The 20290-nt window shown below is 43.0% G+C and overlaps 1 protein-coding gene across 50 annotated transcripts in view; it reads left to right on the top strand.

Annotated features, from left to right (window-relative positions):
* Window positions 1-20290, top strand: part of PPFIBP1 (PPFIA binding protein 1) — a 133835-nt gene that overhangs the window by 70305 nt on the left and 43240 nt on the right. For all 50 annotated transcript variants that reach the window (XM_083464006.1, XM_083464004.1, XM_083463996.1 and 47 more), the window contains exons 3-6: window positions 1978-2183; window positions 14924-15010; window positions 17345-17458; window positions 18439-18570. In XM_083464006.1, coding sequence (XP_083320132.1) covers window positions 1978-2183; window positions 14924-15010; window positions 17345-17458; window positions 18439-18570 — 539 coding nt within the window. The remainder of the gene's footprint in view (window positions 1-1977; window positions 2184-14923; window positions 15011-17344; window positions 17459-18438; window positions 18571-20290) is intronic.

The raw sequence follows: 20290 nt of genomic DNA, 5'->3' as shown, positions 1-20290 counted from the left end.
CATGGAAAAATAACGGTATTTTTTTTTGGGGGGGGGAGGCTTAGGTCCTGGGAATTTGTTTAATCCTATCAGCCTTGATAGTAAAACAGAGCTTCTGTGTTCAGGAACAAATTATTATTATTATTTACTATTATTACCCCTGAACTGCAGGTGTGAGAGAGAACAGGGAAGGTATGTTGCTATCATGCACTCCTTGTGAGCTTCCCAGAGGCCCCAGGCTCTTATTTTTCTGGGCCCCGTTGGACCGAGGCCTGAACCAGCAAGGTGGATAATATAGCACCTTATGAGATGTTGCAATAAATAAAATCCACAAAATGAGAAAGAATAACCTGTGCTCTTCCTCTAAATACCGTATTTTGCCATGTATAAGACAACCTTTTTCCTTTGTAAAAATTTAGTGATAAATTGGGGGTCATTTTATACACGGGTTAATATGGTGAGGAGCCAGAGCAGAGGATCGTCGAAAGACAGCTCAGTGAACTTACAAAAGAAGTTCAACACCTCCTTTAGCTGGTCACCTGAATTATGCTAGTGCATATATGCTAGTGAAGTAGATGGCCTGAACTTGGGCAGAAGAGACCTTGGTCCAGATTCCCACTCAGTCATGGAAGTCATTGTGTGACCTTGGATCTTCATTATATCTTTCAGCCTCACTTTCCGAACAGATGCCCCATGAGAGTTACTCAGGGCAGGATATAAATATGATAGAAAGATAAATACTCTATTTGTAAGATTTATATCTTCCCTTTCATTGTAAGCAGTTGTGGATTAGGGCACATTCAAATGAAAAACTAGGCAAAACCAGTCAATTAAAGAGTAAATTCATTTCAAATTTGAAATGCTTAACCCGTTTTACTGTGTTAATCCTGGTTGGAGGGAAGAGATGGGTTTTCAACTGGCACCAAAAAATGAGTGCAGAAGCCTGTGCTTTTGGAGGTCTCTGGGCCACACAAACAGCTTGCTGCAAAGAGGCCTGTGGCAATTTAAAGCCGGCCTTCACGCAGAAATGGTTCCATGTGCAGTCACCTGGGCTTGCTCTCTTCTCTTGCTTCCTGGGCATCAGACTTCGGAGCACAGATGCTCAAACTTCTCTCCTTGCAAAAGCTGTAGCCTTTGCTGCCTAAAGCACAGTTCACAGCTTTCCGTTGCCTTCTCTCCCCTAGCACTAATAGTTAAAGGATTCCCTTGCATCCATGCAACATACTGTGATGCCTCAAAAATTCTGTTCTTCAGAATTGTTGAGGTCACAGCTGATGTCTTCTGTGTGACTGTAGTGTTAAAGCTCAGTTAATGGCTGGTATTGAGGCATTAATTAAACCATATATGTTGCAAAGGCTGCCCTGCAAGCAGCAAGACCAGAGGCCTGGATTGGATATATAGCATAAGAGCAATTTTCATAACACTTTACAAGGTGTCTTCAGGTTTAGGCAGACCTGTCTACACTGCTATGCAGTAAACTAACTGTCATAATTCATTTGTACACTGTAAATGTCACCCACATAATCTGGTTTGTAGTGTTTAATGTACAATTATTCAAAACTGCAAGCTTGTATAAATCAATGGTAGTACACAGGACAGAGAGCTCATGTATTGCAGCAGAGATACCTGAAAAACCTGGGTTTAAATCCTGACGAAGCCATGAAGTGCTCAAGGTAACTTTTGAGCGAGTTACATTCCCTCAACCCAGCTCATAAAGGGTAAGGAGGGGGGAAAATGGGATAACCTATATTCTTCCTTAAGACCTTAGAAGAAACGTAGTATACAAAGTTGAGGAATACATAAATAAACAGCTGAATATTTTCTTCATGTCAGTACAAAATTGGTCACACCTTTCAAAAGCTACCACTTTCATCAGGCAATATGATCACCCATTTGGGTTGATTTTTAACCTCCATTTTTGTAGCAGCTCTTTCATTATTTTGAATCTGTTTCCCTACTTGTGCTGTAGTCAAGTGTTTAAATATTTGTGCTGTCCAGGTTCCAAGGCTCTGGAATATTCAAATGGCATATTTGACTGCCAGTCCCCGACTTCTCCATTCATGGGGAGCCTGCGAGCGCTGCATCTCGTGGAGGATTTGCGTGGCTTACTGGAGATGATGGAAGCGGATGAAAAAGAAGGATTGCGGTGTCAAGTCCCAGATTCGACCGCAGAGATTTTGATGGAATGGTTGCAGAGCCAAATGGTAAGGCATTTGCATGGATTATTGGCAAATACAATGTATGTAGTCATACAATGTGGGTATATATGTGCACTGCTTCTGTGTTTGATCTTAATGTGCACTGCTTAATGATTGTCAAATACTGCAGTGCTGCTAAATGCATATCAAAGCCCCACGTTGCCACGCTGTGTTTTTGCTTGATTCCCTTAGGCTGTTTCGTCAGGTTGCTTCCTTTCTGTGTTCCTTTCACAATGATACAGAATACATTATATTACTTAATTTTGTCTTCATCCCTGTTTTGAAAAGCAATGCTGCATTCTTTTTCAAATTTTTCTGATTTGAAGGTGTGAAGCTAGGGTTGCCTAATGTCCAGATTTTCCCAGACATGTCCTCTTTTGCAAAGGTAAAATCACCATCCGGGCTGATTTTTAATATTTTGCAGAACGTCCGGCTTTTTATTTTCTGTACCATTATTACCAGGGCCGCTCTAGGACTCGCAGTGGCGAGGCCTCGTGCAGCCTTCCAGGGCTGCTCCAGGCTTTGTGGTGTTTCCAATGGCTGCCACGCCTGCCATGACCTTTCAGGGGTCGCGCTGGGCCTGGCAGCGCCTCCGTCTGGAGACACAGCGTCTCGTGAGCAGGAGGCCAAGTCTGTTGTAGAGAGGCATATATCTGTTAGAACATCCAGATTTCTTGCCAAGGCTTTACAAATTCGTGTAATAAAGGGGGTAGAAATAGAGTAGAAATGTAAACCACGATTATTAGCAGTATGATTGTTGTTGTTTTTATGCGTGTAATGGCTGCTCGCTAAACACAGTAAAATGGAAGGTAAGAGAGGGGAGGCACTGGAGGGGAGGAAGAGGAGTGCGGGGGGAGTGTCCTGCAGCGCAATCCTAGCAGGGTTCCATTGCGGCTGCCCCCCCCACTCAGGCTGGGTGCCCCGCCCCCAGGACGTGCGCCACCCCCCCGCCTGCTCTCCCCCCCCCCGGTGCCAGAGCACGAAGCTTTGCCACTGAATTTCTCTCTCAAAATGCTAGAGGGTATGTCATTTTCATTTTCATTTTCAATATGTCATTTAAATATTTCAGTACACCTGCACAGAAACTTATTACTACTGTTTTTCTTCCTCCCCCCTCTTTCCTGGCCCACCTACAAATGTGTCCTCTTATTGCTCTTTGGAATATGGCAACCCTAGCAAAGCCGAAACTCCTGGTAAAACTGTTGGATATTTTTAAGAATTCATGCGCCAGTCTTGGTTCAATTGATTCGATCTGCCTTGTGGCTGTTCTTGAGCATGACAGTGTTTTTACATAGCAGTGCTGTACTGAATCTTTGTGGGATTTAATTTGTAAGAAACTTGGCATTTTGGGTTGGGAGGATCTTCTTCTGGAAGAGGTTGGTCTTTGTGAAATATGGGGAATAACTCACAGCGTAAGTTACTCATGTGATAACTTGATGGGGGAACGGCATCTTTACAGTGTAAAAAAAGAAGGCTTTTTTCAGTGTATGGAAGAAGGGCAGGGGGGTCGATGGAACCCTGTGGGTACCAGGGAAAGCCACAGGGTGCAAGTGTGCCTACGAGCAACACATTGGCAATCCATGCACAACATATTCTTCAGACAGGTCCAAAAATGGTAGAATACTGGAATGCAGTCTTGACAGAAATAATAAAAAAGTCATTGGATATAATAATAACAAAATTGGATGTCAACTGCCAGAAGGTCCTTTAGTTGCATTATTTGGCTATCTTAAAAGACTGGTATCCCAAGATCAAGAAATGGCAATGAATCTGCCAACAGATACTTGAAGGGGCATTTGCCAAAAATGGAAAAAAGCTAGAACCTCCTACAATAGTAGCTTGTTTAAAAAGAATCTGGGAAATAGCTTATATTAAGTTAACTGAAGAAGAAGAGCAGCTGGAGAATAAATTTGTTGAGAAGAGGAGCCTGTTTGTTTCATAATGGAGCAACAGTGTGCAAGGTCCAGTGAGACCATTCCCAGTACTAGTGACATAGTTAGTGTTAAATGAGGGCAAAGAAACAATGTGAATGTAATTCAACAACAACAAAAATACTGTATTTTTCCATGTATAAGATGAAGTTTTTTTTGTTTTTTTTTTTAAAAAGGGTTTAAAATTGGGGCTCGTCTTATACACGGGTAGTGCTGAGGGGTGTTTTCTTAATTTGGAGTCCCCCAAAATAGGGGGCGTCTTATACATGGGGGCGTCTTATACATAGAAAAATATGGTATATATGATTAGGCAGTTCTAAGCATTTAGCACTATTATGAAAGGTAGTTAATTATTTGGTGCCTATTTGAACATAGTGGTGGTCATTTAATGATTGAGCAATAAACTGATGCAACTAGGATCAATAAAAACAGTGGGATTTTTTTGTTTTGTTTTGTTGAAGGGCTGGTTTGATGTTCCAATATTTATTAGAAATAAGCTAGGTTAAAAGTTATGTTGCATAATTTAAAGTCAATAAAAGCCAAAAGTGAGTAGTGTGTGTTACCTAGTGAGTAGAGATATTCCTCCCCAACCCCTTGATGACCGAGTGTGGAAATTCTCTGAAGCACTTAAAAAATGCACCGTCCATAAATGTTAGATACACCACATTCTAGTTTGAAAGGGAAGTCGCCATTGTTTCTCTGTCCCAGTATGCCTTGCTGGGAATGGAGATTATTGCAGCAGGCGTGGTCTAATCTGACTATATCTGCAAAACTCCTTCTCCCTTCCACTTCAAGACCCTCACAAACAACAGACTTGGGCATTTTAGCAGGCCAAGCAAGGTATTTTGCTCTTCCTTCCTTTTGCTATTCAAGGTATTTAACATCCAGGCTGAAGACAACTTCCAGAGATTGCAAAAAAGCTTGCTCCCTACTTTGTGACTATTCTGCTTGGCCCTAATAAAGGGCATTTCCCCAGATGACCTTTTATTGAGCATTCATCCCGACTGGTTTGCAGCGTTATCCCAAACTTTCCACCGCCATTTCCCCATCACTTTCCTCACGGCAAAATGCAGTCTTTGGGGGAAGTGAGTTTGTTTCCACATGACCCATCTCCTATAGCCCTGAATGTGCCAGCATGTGATTGAATCCCACTTGAAATTAACAAGAGTCTGGAAGCACCCAAATATAATGCGCTGCTGTTGCTGCTTGGATCCCCCCCCCCCCGGACTAAACTAAGACAGCTTGCTGCACGCTTTGTGAGACCTGTAACTATTTTTACAGCTCATGCTCCTCTGAGGGCAAACCAAGTCCTTTGCAGAGCATGTCAGTCTCCTCTTCCCCTTGGTAAGGACAACTTGTTATTGAGAATTGTCTTCCTTTCCCAGCCTCAGCTTTAGTTCAGTTCCAAAATTATTGCAGGCACCAAAAACAGTAGAGCCAAGGTCCTGCCTAATCCCAGTGGACAGGGAGTTCTGGGTTCTGCTACACTGAAATATGGATTCCTTGCAAATGTGGAACAAATCCTGAGTGGCAATAAACATGAAGGGTTCTTTTTCAAAGTGGAATCTTGCAAATACTTAATAGATTTGCTTTTCATTAGCCTTAAGATGCCATCTGCTGGAAGACAGGTGTCTGTGCAACCGCAGCTCAGAATCGCCTCAAACTTCTAGGATGTCAAGCTTATAGGATGCAAACATGCATGCAATTACCGTATTTTTCGCTCTGTAACACGCACCAGACCATAACACGCACGTAGTTTTTAGAGGAGGAAAACAAGAAAAAAATATTCTAAACGAAATAGTGGATATATGATTTTTGTGGTTCATGCTGTGGCCACAGACATGTGATCTGACAGTGAGTTTGGAGTAGCCCAATGCAAAAATCCTGAGGATCCATGTGGATCCATGCTTTGTAAGCACGGAGGAGGGAAGGAAGGGGAACCATGGATCCTCTGCTCACGACTGCAGCAGATCCCCCCCCCCACCCGCAGGCATTCGCTCCATAACACGCACAGACATTTCCCCTTACTTTCTAGGAGGAAAAAAGTGAGTGTTATGGTGCAAAAAATACGGTATGTAGAGTGCATTGATACTGATAAACCATTTAAAAGGAAGGGCCATGGGAGAGGGGAGATCACACACTGGTTATTTTTTTCTTTCACAGGTGTCCTTTATTGTAAAAATGGGAGAAATAAAATTTGAGGAGTTTAGCAGGCTTGTAGGGGCAGTTCAGCCTGGAGTTAAATTTGCTTTTAATCCAATTTAGCGTGAATTTAAGTGTGGTTTAGCAATAAAATACCTAGATTGAACTTCACACATTTTCAACAAGAGATGTAGAGCATTGAGCTGCAGAGCAAAAACACAGTATGATGATTATCAATTTAACAATATTTTTCCCCTGTCATGCCTTCAGGCAGCCTTTGTGTGTTCATATCAATTTGATTTGCTTCAGAAGTTTTTAAATTATTATTATTATTATTTTATTTTGTCTTGCTGCTCAGCTGCATTTCTTTGCCTTGCAGCCATTTTTGGAAATGCTGAATGTGCAAGAAATGAATTTGGGTCATAGGAGGCGAGTTTCTCACTTCTCATTTTCAAGATCCCCTTCAACCTTCTGGTGCTGAATTATATAGTTATTGCTTCAGGCCTCCTCAGTCTCGCTGATTATATTTCAGCATCTCAAAAACTAGGAAATGACCTCACTTGCACTTAGATGTTGCTTGTACATATAAAAATGTGCTTCACGGTGAATAAAATTCCATTCCCGTTCAACAAGGAAAATGTATTATTTAACCACAAATGGTTAAATTTCATAAGATTCAGGCTGAAATTTCTTAATTTTCAGAATCATATGTAGGATCCTGCTCTTGTGTGAGCAGACTGTCTTCATAATACACTGCTCAGGCAGTTCCAACTGATCCAAGCCTGTGCATAAGATGGGGGTGTAACCTTTGCAGTACAGTATCTTTTATCGACAGGAAAAGATGGCCGCCGAACTAGCTGCAGAGTTCTGGAGGTTATCTGAGGCAAGTTCTAAATCTGCTTTTTAAACAGGCTCGACACCGAGCCAACCTTTGAAACTCCCTTTATAATATATTTTAACTCCTCCAGAGTTTTTAAGTAGTTTAATAGTCCTTTTAGTTTGTTGCTTCTAAAGAAAGAGCTCCTTTGTTACCTCGTTACCTTGTTATCTTGATGCCCGGAGGGTTTTGCTCCCCGCGATGCCGCGCCCCTCAAGTCTGACCGACAATAAGGAAACGGGCGACAGCTGATTTATTGCCAACTCCGTGTTATGCTCTGAACTATAAGCTATCAAATTACAAATCACAAACAGCTATCCCAAATCTTGCCTCATTTTGGACCTTAGCCCATAGCTGGGTGGACAAAGATTCACAAATGGTACTTACTAGAAAGAAACGTAGGGACCTGGGGATAGTGACAAGTCCATTGCTCCAGGAGTGTTATGAGAAACAGAGTAAAATCACGCAATACTTTTTACACACAAGGGACAACGAAAATGGAAATGGAAATGAGCAAAAGATGGCTGAGATGGCTGAGTTGAAGCAGGATGAGGCTCTTCTTCCTCCCTCTGCTGCTCAAGATCACTCAACCTTCTCTAGAGGAATACAGGACACAGAGAATAACAACCAAAATAGAAATACAATGAGCCTGGCCCATGAAATAGTCTTGGCTGAGATATTATCTTCAGAGTTACAGGAAGAAACCCGAAACCCCCAGAAACCCCAGACTTCATCTATGGGCTCCCAGACGGAAAACAATGACTGCTATCCTCAAGACTGGCTGCTCTCTATAAATCTGGATCTGGCAGCTATGAAAAAATACTTAACAATAACAAATGGGCTGCTCCTGACATTAGTGGAAAATTATCCCCTCCAAGCTAAAGGCTCAGAACCTCATGGTGTTGATCCACAAACCACCCCTCAAGAGCCAGAATATACAAAGCAACCAGCAACCAACAAGTGCACACAAGGATCAGCAGCGGAAAATCATTTACACCAAGGAAAGGACATAGGGCGGTATGTATCTGTCCCTAAAACTGAATTTCCTATCGAAGTAAATCAAAAGAAGCGAGGCATTAGTAAGAGATCCCATAAGAAGAAAGCTGAAACTAAAAAGAAAAGTAAGAACATAAAAACTGCAAGGAAATCTGTTACAAACCGACGTGCATGCAAAGTATGCTGGAAAAGACTATATAAGCTGATTCCAACAAAATCAAAAACAAACTCTAACAAACCTGCTACACATGGCAGCAGAGAGAACAACAGTGTGGATCCAGGAAAAAAGATCCAGCTGAAGTCTTTGAAAGAAACATCATTGCTGCCTAATAAAACAAGTGAGGAAACGGAATCACTACCCGGGTGCTCTATGCTGAAACCCCAAGGATCCATAAATATTAAAGAAGACTCACCCCATACTATTGATTATGGCAGATTTCAAGATGAGCCAGTAGCAAGGAAAGACTTGCCCCAGGATAAAGGATGGAAACTGATGTTGGCAGATAGGAAGTTAGCTTTTCTTAACTACCCGAAGCCAAAGGGCTTCCTTACACAGGAAGAACGCTCGGTGCATTTTGTGAATATTTTAGATGATATGCTGCCAGGGAAAATAAAATTAAATGACATTACCTCAGTAGATTTCATATTCTACAATGGATATTCTCTGCGAGTGATTGCCTCCTTCAAAGATCAAAACTTGGCTAAATATATATATAGATCAAGACATCTGCTGTCAAAGAAAAGGATAACGGTAACAAGATTTTTCGAAAACAGCACATGTTTGAAATTGTTCCCGGATGAGTTTACGACAGCTGAGATAAGATTTACTTGTAAACCAAAGGAGGAGAGAGGACACTCAAAAGACAAACTGGAACATACTGAGCAAGGGCCCTTGAAACTAAGACAGGAGATGAGATTGCCTAATGAGGGGATGGATAACTTCTATCCAGAAGAAAAGGCATTAATAAACCAGTTTGGATTGTTGCCTTTCTTTGCCCAATCTGAGATCTTGAGAAGATTGGAGACCCTTAGAAATAAGTTAACAGAGATGAATGCTCAGGAAAAAGAACCGGCAACGGACCAATTGAAGAAAGAGAGCCTCTCTGAAAAAGCCAAGACAGACCTCATGAAAGATTACTTTTATAATACCTCTACAATTGCGGAGATAAACCTGTTAACAACAGATCTAACACAGTGCGTAAGGGACAGCAACAATCTACCATCTAAGAAGGAAACCATCCCTATGGCAACCACGAAAGACTACCCTTATATTACCTCTGCAGCTGCAGAGATAAACCTGACAACAACAGATCTAACACAGTGCGTAAGGGACAGCAACAACCTACCATCTAAGAAGGAAACCATCCCTATGACAACCACAACACGCTCTTGGACCAGCATGAGATACCTGGATGAGGATGAACTTGGTATCAGTCAAATAGAACACCTCAAGGTAGATTCGCCAAAAAAAGGAGTACTGATCACTAATGTTAGCACGCTGCACCCTTCAACTGATTCCATTGAGTACCTGGGCGATAATACATCTATGGACATTGCCAAAATGAATGAAATCCAACCAACAGATAAAAAGATAGGCCCAAAAAATCTTTCAAAGGCAAATTGACTAAGATCAATTTTTGGCAAGACAACGTGCAACCTTGCCTTGCTAACTTGGAATATTGCAGGTTGGCAAAAGAGGGTTTCTGACCAATCCTTCGCTAAATATATCCAGAGATATGACATTGCGTTCCTCCAGGAGACCTGGAGCACAAGTGAAGTGGAGTTAAATGGCTTTTCTGCGTTCTCCCTCCCAGGTCTTTTAAGTACTAGAGGGGGGCGAGTTAAAGGTGGGTTAGTTACTTTAATCTCAACAAGGCTAAGGGCCACATTTAAAAAACTAGACCCACTAGACCATCTGGCCACAGCTGTGCAAGTACAGTGGAGAACCCACAGCTGGCTGCTGATTAATGTATACCTACCCCCACAAAGAGAGAAAAGATTGATAAGAAATACTTGGGCTCAGTTAGAACAGTATCTTGACAAACTACTAAATCAATTTCCTGATGCCTCTGTAGTGATGGCAGGCGACCTAAATGCCAGAACTGGACAATCTGATGAGGCTTTGTGTGCCCATTTCCACGAAACAGTCCCCATTATAGAGGAAACCCACCCAATACCAGCTAGAATCTCAAAGGATAAAGGCTGCAATTATGCCGGCTTATGCCTACTACACTTGGTCAATAAGTTGGACCTGGTTATATTAAATGGCCGTACAGAGGGGGAGAAGGTCGGAGAATTCACATTTATATCTAACAATGGCGCCTCCACAATTGATTATATAATCGTGTCGTATGATCTTCAAAACAAAGTTCTGGAATGCAAAGTGGAGGAGCGCTTAGACAGTGATCATCTGCCATTAAGTGCACTCGTAGCTGCGGGAAAGGATTTATCCTGCGCTGAAAAAATCGAGCATTCGAGCCCTACAGCTTTGGAGCTCAGATATTCGCGCATTAGATGGACAGATGAACTGCAAAAGGAAATTTCAAGTAGGCTATGCTCAAAGGAATTCCTCATTAAGAGAGAAAACCTTATAACTTCCTCAAGCCATGAATTAAAGATAAATTTATTTCAGGAGTTAATTTTACTCCTTCAAGATCCCCTGAAGGAAAAAAGGAACAGGCCAAGTAGGCAACCCTCAGTATATAAAAACTCCAAACCCTGGTTTGATCAAGAATGTCAGGATATGAAGCTAAATTTACTGAAAAAATACAAGAATTATAGATCTGCCAATTTACCCCAACTCCCCACGGGTTGGTTTGAAGATAAACGGAATTATAAAATTTTGATCAAAAACAAAAAACTCCTGGCACAGAAAAGAGAATGGAAATGCCTAATAGATGCATCCAGAGAGAGAGATTCGGCCACCTTCTGGAGACTGGTAGCAAATGGAGTGCGACCTACTTCCTCAGAAGTGGAGTATACTATACCTGCAGGGACTTGGGAGGCATTTTTCCAATCTTCATATTCAGCTCTGCCTTTGACACAGCCACTAATACAGTGTGCGGCAGGTGATGAGTGGCCTCCGGTGTCGGTCGCGGAGATTAGGAGGCTTATTCAGGCACTCAAACACAGAAAAGCCCCGGGAGCAGATAACATCTCTCCTGAACTTCTCAAAGCCAATATTGACTGGTGGGCCCCAGTCCTTGCCACCCTTTTCACCAGCATAGATCAAAGCATAGATCAAACAGCAATAATACCAGAGGACTGGGGATTGGCAATCATCGTTCCCATATTCAAGAAAGGCTGTAAACTTGATCCAGCCAATTACAGACCAATCAGTCTCTTAAGCATCATCAGCAAACTTTATGCAACTCACTTACGTGAAAAGCTTGCGAACTGGCTGGAACAGGAGCACATCCTAAAGGAAGCCCAGGCTGGTTTCAGGGCACATAGATCAACTCTAGACCAAGGATTGGTATTGCAACATCTAGTGGAGAAATACACCTCAAAGAAAGGAGGCTCTCTCTATGTAGCCTTTATAGATTTCAAATCAGCCTTCGACTCGATACCCCGGCACAGACTTTGGGAAAAACTAAATGTCACAAACATCGATAGACGTCTTTTGCTTCTTATCCGTAGACTACATGAAAATACTCGGATCCGTGTTAGATGCGACCGTTATGGGAACCTATCAAAGGAAATCCAAAGTTCCCATGGTGTCAAGCAAGGCTGTGTTCTTGCCCCTATTCTTTTTAACTTCTATATAAACTCCCTAGTCGGAAAGATGGAGGAAGCAAGTACTCATTCCCCAAATCTAAATAATACACCAATCCCGGTCCTTTTGTACGCGGATGATGCGGCACTTATTTCCTTCTCTTGTGTGGGCCTAAGAAAACTTTTACGAGCTCTTACAGAGTATTGCGAAGCTGAAGACCTAATAATAAATTACACTAAATCAAAAATTATGGTGTTCTCCAAGAGAAAATTCCGACATAAATGGAAAATTAATAACCAACCTATTGAGCAAGTAACATCTTTTAGATATCTTGGAATAATTTTTGATGAGAAGGGATCTTGGTGCCATCAGATTAAGAATTCCATTGTAAATGCGCAAAGATCTTCCAGAGCTACCATAAGATTCTTTTACAGAAAAGGAGGTCAATATGTTCCTGCTGCCTCCCAGGTCTTTGTTGCAAAAATACTTCCACAATTGACGTATGGCACCCAGATATTTAATTGTCAAAAACTCAAGTCCCTGGAATCTGTACAAACTAAAATTTATCGTTCCCTACTAGGGTTACCTACCTGTGTCTCTAACACTGCCATTAGGCTGGAGGTTGGCCAACTCCCTATTAATGCCAGGATATGGATCCTGAAGATTCACTTCTGGCTAAAACTCATATTTTTCCCAGTGGGAGTGGCTCCATTGACTCTACTAGACCCGTTCCAGTCTAAATGGAGATTGTCGCTTTATGAAAAATTGAGGGGCCTGGGGCTTTCCTCACAAGAACTCATAGCCTCAGGCTTTGAGAAGGCTAAAATGATGGTGAGCCAGCGAATTGGAGATGTAGAGCTTCAGGACCATATGAGCAAGATAGATAAATATCCAGCTATCCAAGACTATGGAAAAGGGTTTAATCTAACCCCATATTTGCTGGACCTACAAATCGCAAAATATAGGCGGGCGTTTACCCTTACCAGATTTGATGTATTGCCATCTGCCTTACTAAAGGGCAGATACGAGGGCACACCCTATGCTGAACGAGTTTGCCCATGTGGCCTGAAGGAGGTGGAAACGGCTTCACATGTGCTGTTACACTGCGACCTTTACGGGGATATCAGGTTACTGTTTATCTCCCCTATCGTTCAGAAATTTCCAGGTCGATCTGAATCTCAGCGGCTGAAAATCCTACTAGGAGACAAAAACCCAGAAGTAACACTGAAAGTGGCCAAGTTTTCTGCGGCCGCGATCAAGCGGAGGGCATTAGCTGTAAAAAAGTAAAAGATCTGACCCCTGGATAAGCCCCCCCCCCCTTTTTAAGCCCATACATATACTGTAGTGCATATATGAGTATGTATATGTGTGTGGGTGGGTGTGTATATGTGTACTGTTTTTATGTAAAATTTACAACTTTTAATTGACACCATCATTCCCTTGTAAATTATTGCTGCCTTTTATGTTTTTTTCTTCTCTTCTGGTCTATGACCGTAATAAATTTATTCATTCATTCATTCATTCATTCATTCATTCATTCAGTATCTTTTATCGGTCTTCCATGAATCAAGACTCCCATCTCCCAATAACTCATTACGAGCTGGACAGATTCAGGTACCAACCCAACTAATTATGAATTTTGGCAATGTTTCTTCATCAGACTAGGGCAGTGTTTCCCAACCGGTGTTCCGCGGCACACTAGTGTGCCGTGAGACACCGGCTGGTGTGCCGTGGGAGGGAGGCGGGCGAGTCGGGCGGCGAGAGGCGGCGAAGGCGAGGATCCGCATCGAGCCGGGGGCGGCTCCGCGGTGCTGGTGCCGAGCGGCGGGGCAGCGCGCGCAAAAGGGAGGAGCGCGAGACAGCGGAGGAGGAGGAGGCCGGCATGTCCGGGCAGCAACAGCAGCAGCAGCAACTCCCGGCGACGGCTCCTCCTCCGCCCGCTATCGCCACCACCACCACAACAGCCGCCGCCGCCTCAGCTGCCGCCGTCCCTCAATCCCTCGCTCTGCTGCCTCCTCCCACCCCGGCAAGGGGAAGGGAAAAAACGTTCACTTTTGTGCGTCCCTCCCGGCGTGACGCTGCGCGCTGACGTCACGGGGCGGGGCTTTAATGGTGGTGTGCCGCGAGATTTTTTCCCGGTAAACAGGTGTGCCGTTGCCCAAAAACGTTTGGGAAACACTGGACTAGGGAGACCCAGTCTGGAACCTGCTCAACTACAAATCTCAATTTACACTCTCTGGATAGATGGAAATAAAACTGGGGAAGGGGGGGGGGAAATCGTATATTCTTATCTTTAGCTCAATGGAAGAATAAATTTGAATAGGTAACATACAAAAACTCTACTGTCTAGGGCAGGGGTCTGCAACCTTTAAGACAAAAAGAGCCACTTGGACCCGTCTCCGAAGGGAAAAAAAACTGGGAGCCGCAAAACCATTGCAACATTTAAAACACATATATCTCTGGAGCCGCGATCTGACAGCGGGCGGGAAGGTGACGTCGGGGCAGTGCTTGTCTAACGCACGCACTGCCCCCATGCGACATCACAGCCAGTACAGCGCCCGCCACAGTGGGGAGTGTCGGGGCGCACAATGCGCCTCCTCCCCTCACTAGTATCTGCCCCAGAGCCGTGGCAAAGGTGTAAAAGAGCCACATGCGGCTCCGGAGCCGCAGGTTGCAGACCCCTGGTCTAGGGCTATTCTCACACTAATTATTTCTAGTTTGTTGGGAAGCATGTGATAGCATTGGCCTATGTTTTTTTTTTTTAAATGTGTCATCCAGCATTTAGCTTCCTCTTAGTTTATGATTTAGGCGCATGACATAATCACTCTGTTGCTTTTTAGATTATTGAAATGTTTGTGGGTATGGCATTATCAGCCTTTGAATGCTCCTTTTCACATAGAATAATGCAGTGTGTGTGTGTGTGTGTGTGAGAGAGAGAGAGAGAGAGAGAGAGAGTGTAGCATTGGTGCTGCATCCTGAAGCATTTGTTGCACTCATCTGGAATTTTACTTGGTTCTATAATTTGAGTCGTTCTGATGGAACAGTCTTAACAGCAGATTAGTGTGTCCTTTATTTTGTTTTCCAGACCAACGGACATATCTCCACAAATGGAGATGTGTATCAAGAGCGGCTTGCACGTTTGGAAAATGACAAGGAATCTCTTGTACTTCAAGTAAGTTCTTTTCCAAGTTCGTTCCTTCTTTGTTTCTATGAAGAATAGAGCTTTTGATGTCAATTTGATCACTCTTGACTGTGGGTTCACGCAGTCAAGTTTATATTCTCCCCTCCTTAAAACTGTATCAGATGTGCAGGGATCAAGGTGTAGAGAAAATGTTCTTGAAAGGAAGAAGAAAGGGAATTTTCCTTGAGGGGAAAAAAACTACGTTTCTCAGCTGCCATCAACTCCGGCTGGTGGCCCTTATCTGCCAAGGAGAGCTTCACTTCTGTTGTTTATGCTTTGATAATCTCTAGGTTAGATCACTGCAACATGTTATACATAGGGCTGCTTCTGAAGATGGTTCAGGAACTTCAGCTGGTACAGAATTTGGTGGCCAGGTTGCTCACAGGCAAGATGGCTTCAGCATGTAACACTGATCCTGGCCCAACTGCACTGGTTGCCAGTTAGTTTCTTGGCCCAGTTCAAAGTGCTGGTTTTGAGCTAAAAAGCCTTGAACCACAATACCTAAAGGATTACCTCTCCTCATGTCATCTGAGGGCTTCTTTGTGTGCCTCCTCCATGAGAGGTCAAGAGGGTGACAACACAGAAACAGGTCTTTTCTGTGGTGGCTCCTCGCTTGTGGAGCCGCTCCAGGGAAGCTTGTCTGATGCCTTCATTACTTATTGTTAGGCACCTGGCAAAAATTTTGCTCTACAACCAGGCCCTTGGCCTCTAACTGTAGCCTTTTAAAAGTAGGTGTGATTTTTTAATGTACAGTCGTACCTTGGAAGTCGAATGGAATCCATTCCACTTCCAAAATGTTCGGAAACCAAAACACGGCTTCTGATTCGCTGCAGGAAGCCCCGTCAGATGTTTGGCTTCCAAAAAATAGTTCGCAAAAATCACTTCCAGGTTTGCAGGGCCAAAATGTTAGCGAACTAAGCTGTTAGAAAACCAAGGTACGACTGTGTTTCTTTTTCCTCTTGTTTTAATGTATCTGTATAGGGCTTCTGTCTGTCTGTCTGTTTCTTTGTAAGCTGCTTTGGCTTTCTCTGGGCAAGATAAAATGAAATAATAATAATAATAATAATAATAATAATAATAATAATAATAATGGAAATAAAAAATGATGCAGTCCATCATGACACATTTTCGGTATGACTGTGCATGCTGTTCCCATGTCCATTTAATGTTTACAAACTGTATTCTTAGTGGAGCCTCCAGTGGCAGGGTATATTTATTTGTAAATTAAGTATTGTCTCCCCCTTAACTCTCATGGAGGAATTTGCTGGAAGGGTGAATATAATCGTTCTTAGTTATATGGTAAGAATTGCTGTGGTAACTTTTGTGCCCCTGTTCTGTCTTTAGTAAATGAAACCTGCTTTATTAGGGGAAAGTACTATTGGTAGAAAGGACTCTTCAAGTTAAAAATATTAACTACATAGAAGAAAAAGCCTTGCTGAGGAAGAATCAGCATAGCTTCTGCAAAAGGAAGTCCCTCCTTGTTTATATTTGAGAGTCTCAACATAAATAAACTTTGCAGTAATGCAAACAAGGATAGGTTATTTTTGCAGATTAGCTACTGGCTAAACAACACAAGGAGGGACGTGGGTGGCACTGTGGTTTAAACCATTGAGCCTAGGACTTGCCGATCAGAAGGTCGGCGGTTCGAATCCCCGCGATGGGGTGAGCTCCCGTCACTCGGTCCCTGCTCCTGCCAACCTAGCAGTTCGAAAGCACGTCAAAGTGCAAGTAGATAAATAGGTACCGCTCCGGCGGGAAGGTAAACAGCGTTTCTGTGTGCTGCTCTGGTTCGCCTGAAGCGGCTTAGTCATGCTGGCCACATGACCCGGAAGCTGTACGCTGGCTCCTTCGGCCAATAAAGCGAGATGAGCGCCGCAACCCCAGAGTCGGTCATGACTGGACCTAATGTTCAGGGGTCCCTTTACCTTTAAACAACAGAAAGCACAGAACAAGAATAAATAGGCGGTTCTCATAGAGGAAAGTAAAAAGTTAAAAGAACTCCCATATTAGACTTAAGTTTATCAGAACAAGTTAACTCAAGTCTGTAGGAAAATTATGTCTCCTAAGGGAACTGGTTATGTATGTGGATGGAAAGTTTAGTCCTGACGTCCTGTGATTGTCCTTTGCCATTGCTATAGATTTGTCTATGTAGGTCTGCCCTGATTGTATCTGGTAGTTGTTCGGATAATCAGAAATATAAAACATACCCATCATCATCTTTTTGTTTGTTTGTTTGTTAGTTAGTTAGTTAAGTAACTCCAGATGGAAATGTCCTACCTAGAAATGAGGTGCATTGATAGATCTGTGTATCCTGTTTTTGTGCAGGTGAGTGTCCTTACTGACCAGGTGGATGCTCAAGGAGAAAAGATAAGAGATCTGGAGCTCTGCCTAGAAGAACACAGAGAGAAGCTGAATGCCACAGAAGAAATGCTGCAGCAGGTATTGATGGAAATAGTAATTTTTTTAAAAGTTCATTTTTCTATCAGTCTTTGTTGCTTTTTTGCAGCTATTTTAGTATTAATTATTATGTTGCTTTTGTTAATGGGTCTATTTAAAATGTAAAAGGAAGTGAAAATGGGGCTTTCCTGCCCTAAAACTATTCAAATTGTGAACCAGTTTGAATAAAATGGCAAGTGTTTGGAGTTTGGATTTGATATCCTGCTTTATCACTACCCTACGGAGTCTCAAAGCGGCTAACATTCTCCTTTCCCTTCCTCCCCTCCAACAAGCACTCTGTGAGGTGAGTGGGGCTGAGAGACTTCAGAGAAGTGTGACTGCCCCAAGGTCACCCAGCAGCTGCATGTGGAAGAGCGGGGAATCGAACCCGGTTCACCAGATTACGAGTCCACCACTCTGAACCACTACTCCACACTGGCTCTGCATTCACTCACATGTTAGACCCGCATTGTGACTAGATGCAAAGTGGGATGTTGGGATTTTTACCAGAGCACTTTTTATTCCTGCAGGCTATGATTTTATTTATTTGTCTATTTAAAACACTACTGCCCTTCAAAATTCTAAATATTATCAATAAAATAAATGTGTTAAAATGCAAGAAACCCATCAACACCCACAGTTAACCAGTTGCACCTGCTGAAATCCCCATAGGATTAGCATAGGAGCAATGTTCCATTTGCTTACTGGCCAGTAAACTAAAAACTCCTAATCTCATCGTAGTAATAGTTGTCACTGACTAAATTTTCTTTCAAGAAGCTATTTTGGTTTGCTTGGTCTGCAGTCCTAATGCCACACAACTGACAGTAAGCCCATTAAATTCAGTAGGACTGACTTCTGAGTAGATATACTTAGGAGTGTGCTGTTGCCATAGGTTTTTTCTTGTTTTGAACTTGGAGGTCTACGTTTATGGTCATATAAAAATCCAACGAACAGCTCTCAAATGAATCAACTCTTCTTATCAGGAGCTCTTAAGCAGAACATCCCTTGAAACTCAAAAGCTAGACCTTATGGCAGAAGTTTCCAACTTGAAGCTCAAGCTGACAGCTGTGGAAAAGGATCGACTTGATTATGAAGACAGATATAGAGACACAGAGGTAAGGTAGATTACTCATGGCTGAAACTTTTGTATCTTGTAATTCCTCAAACAAAAGTTTGTTTTGATATTTGTGGTGGAGGAGTGATATTTTTATATCCTTTTTACTGTTAAAAATGAAACTAGTCGTTTAGGATTTGCCTAGACCAGAGGTTTTCAACCTTTTTGAGTCCATGGCTCCCTTAACCAACCACATTTTTTCTGCGTCACCCCTGTGGGACTCAGGAGCCCAGTTAGGTCCCCCCTTGCCTGCCTGGGAGCCTCTCACCCTTTTCCAAACACCCTCCCTTGTGGAGTGTTTCCTCAGCCTCCTTGCCCCTCCCCTCTCCTTGGGAGTCCTCCAGGCAGATGCTGCTGCTGCTGTCCCTGGTCTCTGAGCTGCCCTTCTCCCAGAGGCACCCTTCGCCTGCAGAGCTTCTAGCCAGGGCTGCTGCAATAAACAGCTATGTAAACCTTTGGGAGGCAGAGATGTGAGGGGGCATCCAAGGAGGGAGGGAGGAAAGAGAGAGAGAAGCCGGTGTTGCCAATGGTACCCCAATCAACATTCAGGGCACCCCAGCGTGCCACGGCACACTGGTTGAAGACCACTGGCATCGGCCATCACAAAAATACATGCACAACTTGTGACCTGCCAGAGCAACTGTTGTCCACCAGTTCCGCATTGTGAGCTGCTGGTCCCATGCAAATCACAAAAACCGGAGGTTCAGTTGAAGCATTTGGGGCCAGGATTCAGCCTGATCAGTCATTTAAGTTAAAGTACTGGAATTTTTCTTGCAGTCCCTCTTATGTTGGATGCGGTCTAGAATAACAGAGTGTAATAAATAAGTATCAAGAAAAGAAATCGGAATAATCAGAAATAGTAAAAGGTACAACAGCAGTTTGCTTGGGAGCTTCTACAAAGGAATTCATGTATCTTGTAATTGACAAGATTGTTCAGATTCTCTTCCCAAAGTACTTTTACCTATTACAAGATAGAGGATTTTTTTCATGCCATTCTTGTCTGCTCTCTAGAAGTATCTGGTTGCTCACTATGGGAAACAGAAAGCTGCAAGGGCGCGACTCCTAGGGCTGCTCTAGCAAGCCTGCTTTTTACAGCAGCTAACCAGATGCTTCTAGGGAGGGCAGGAAGAATGTTTCTCCCTCTTCCTGGAAATTGGTACCCAGAGGGATCCTGCCTCTGAACAGTTAGTCATCATAGTCAATAGCAGCCATAGACTTCTCCTAACCAAATTTGTCTTTTAGATTCAAAGTTATATAAAGTTATGGCCGTTGGCACATTAGGTGTCCATGAACTTCATAGATTAAGTACTTCTGTGAATAATTTCTGTCTGCCAGGAGTTCCCACACTCCCAACACCCACAGGTCTCTGAAATAATGAGGTTTAGGTTCATAGATTCATAGAAGTGTAAAGTTGGAGGGTCATTTAGTCAAACCTCCTGCAGTGCAGCAATCTTTTGCCCAATGTGGGGCTCAAACCCAAGATTAAGAGTCTCATGACTGAGCTATGCCAGGCAAGCAAATGCTCTGGAAGAGGTTTAGTCATGCTGGCCGCATGAACCAGAAAACTGTCTGTGGACAAACGCCGGCTCCCTTGGCCTGAAGCTAGATGAGTGCCACACCCCATTGTCGCTTTTGACTAGACTTAACCATCCTGGGGTCCTGTACCTTTATCTTTTTTTACCTAGTAACTTACTACATTTGGAAAACAAAGCTCTCAAGTA

Source organism: Podarcis liolepis (genome assembly GCF_965112155.1).
Source record: "Podarcis liolepis genome assembly, chromosome: 10".
In the NCBI taxonomy this organism is placed as follows: Eukaryota; Metazoa; Chordata; class Lepidosauria; order Squamata; family Lacertidae; genus Podarcis; species Podarcis liolepis.
This window is presented reverse-complemented; position numbering and strand designations above follow the sequence as displayed.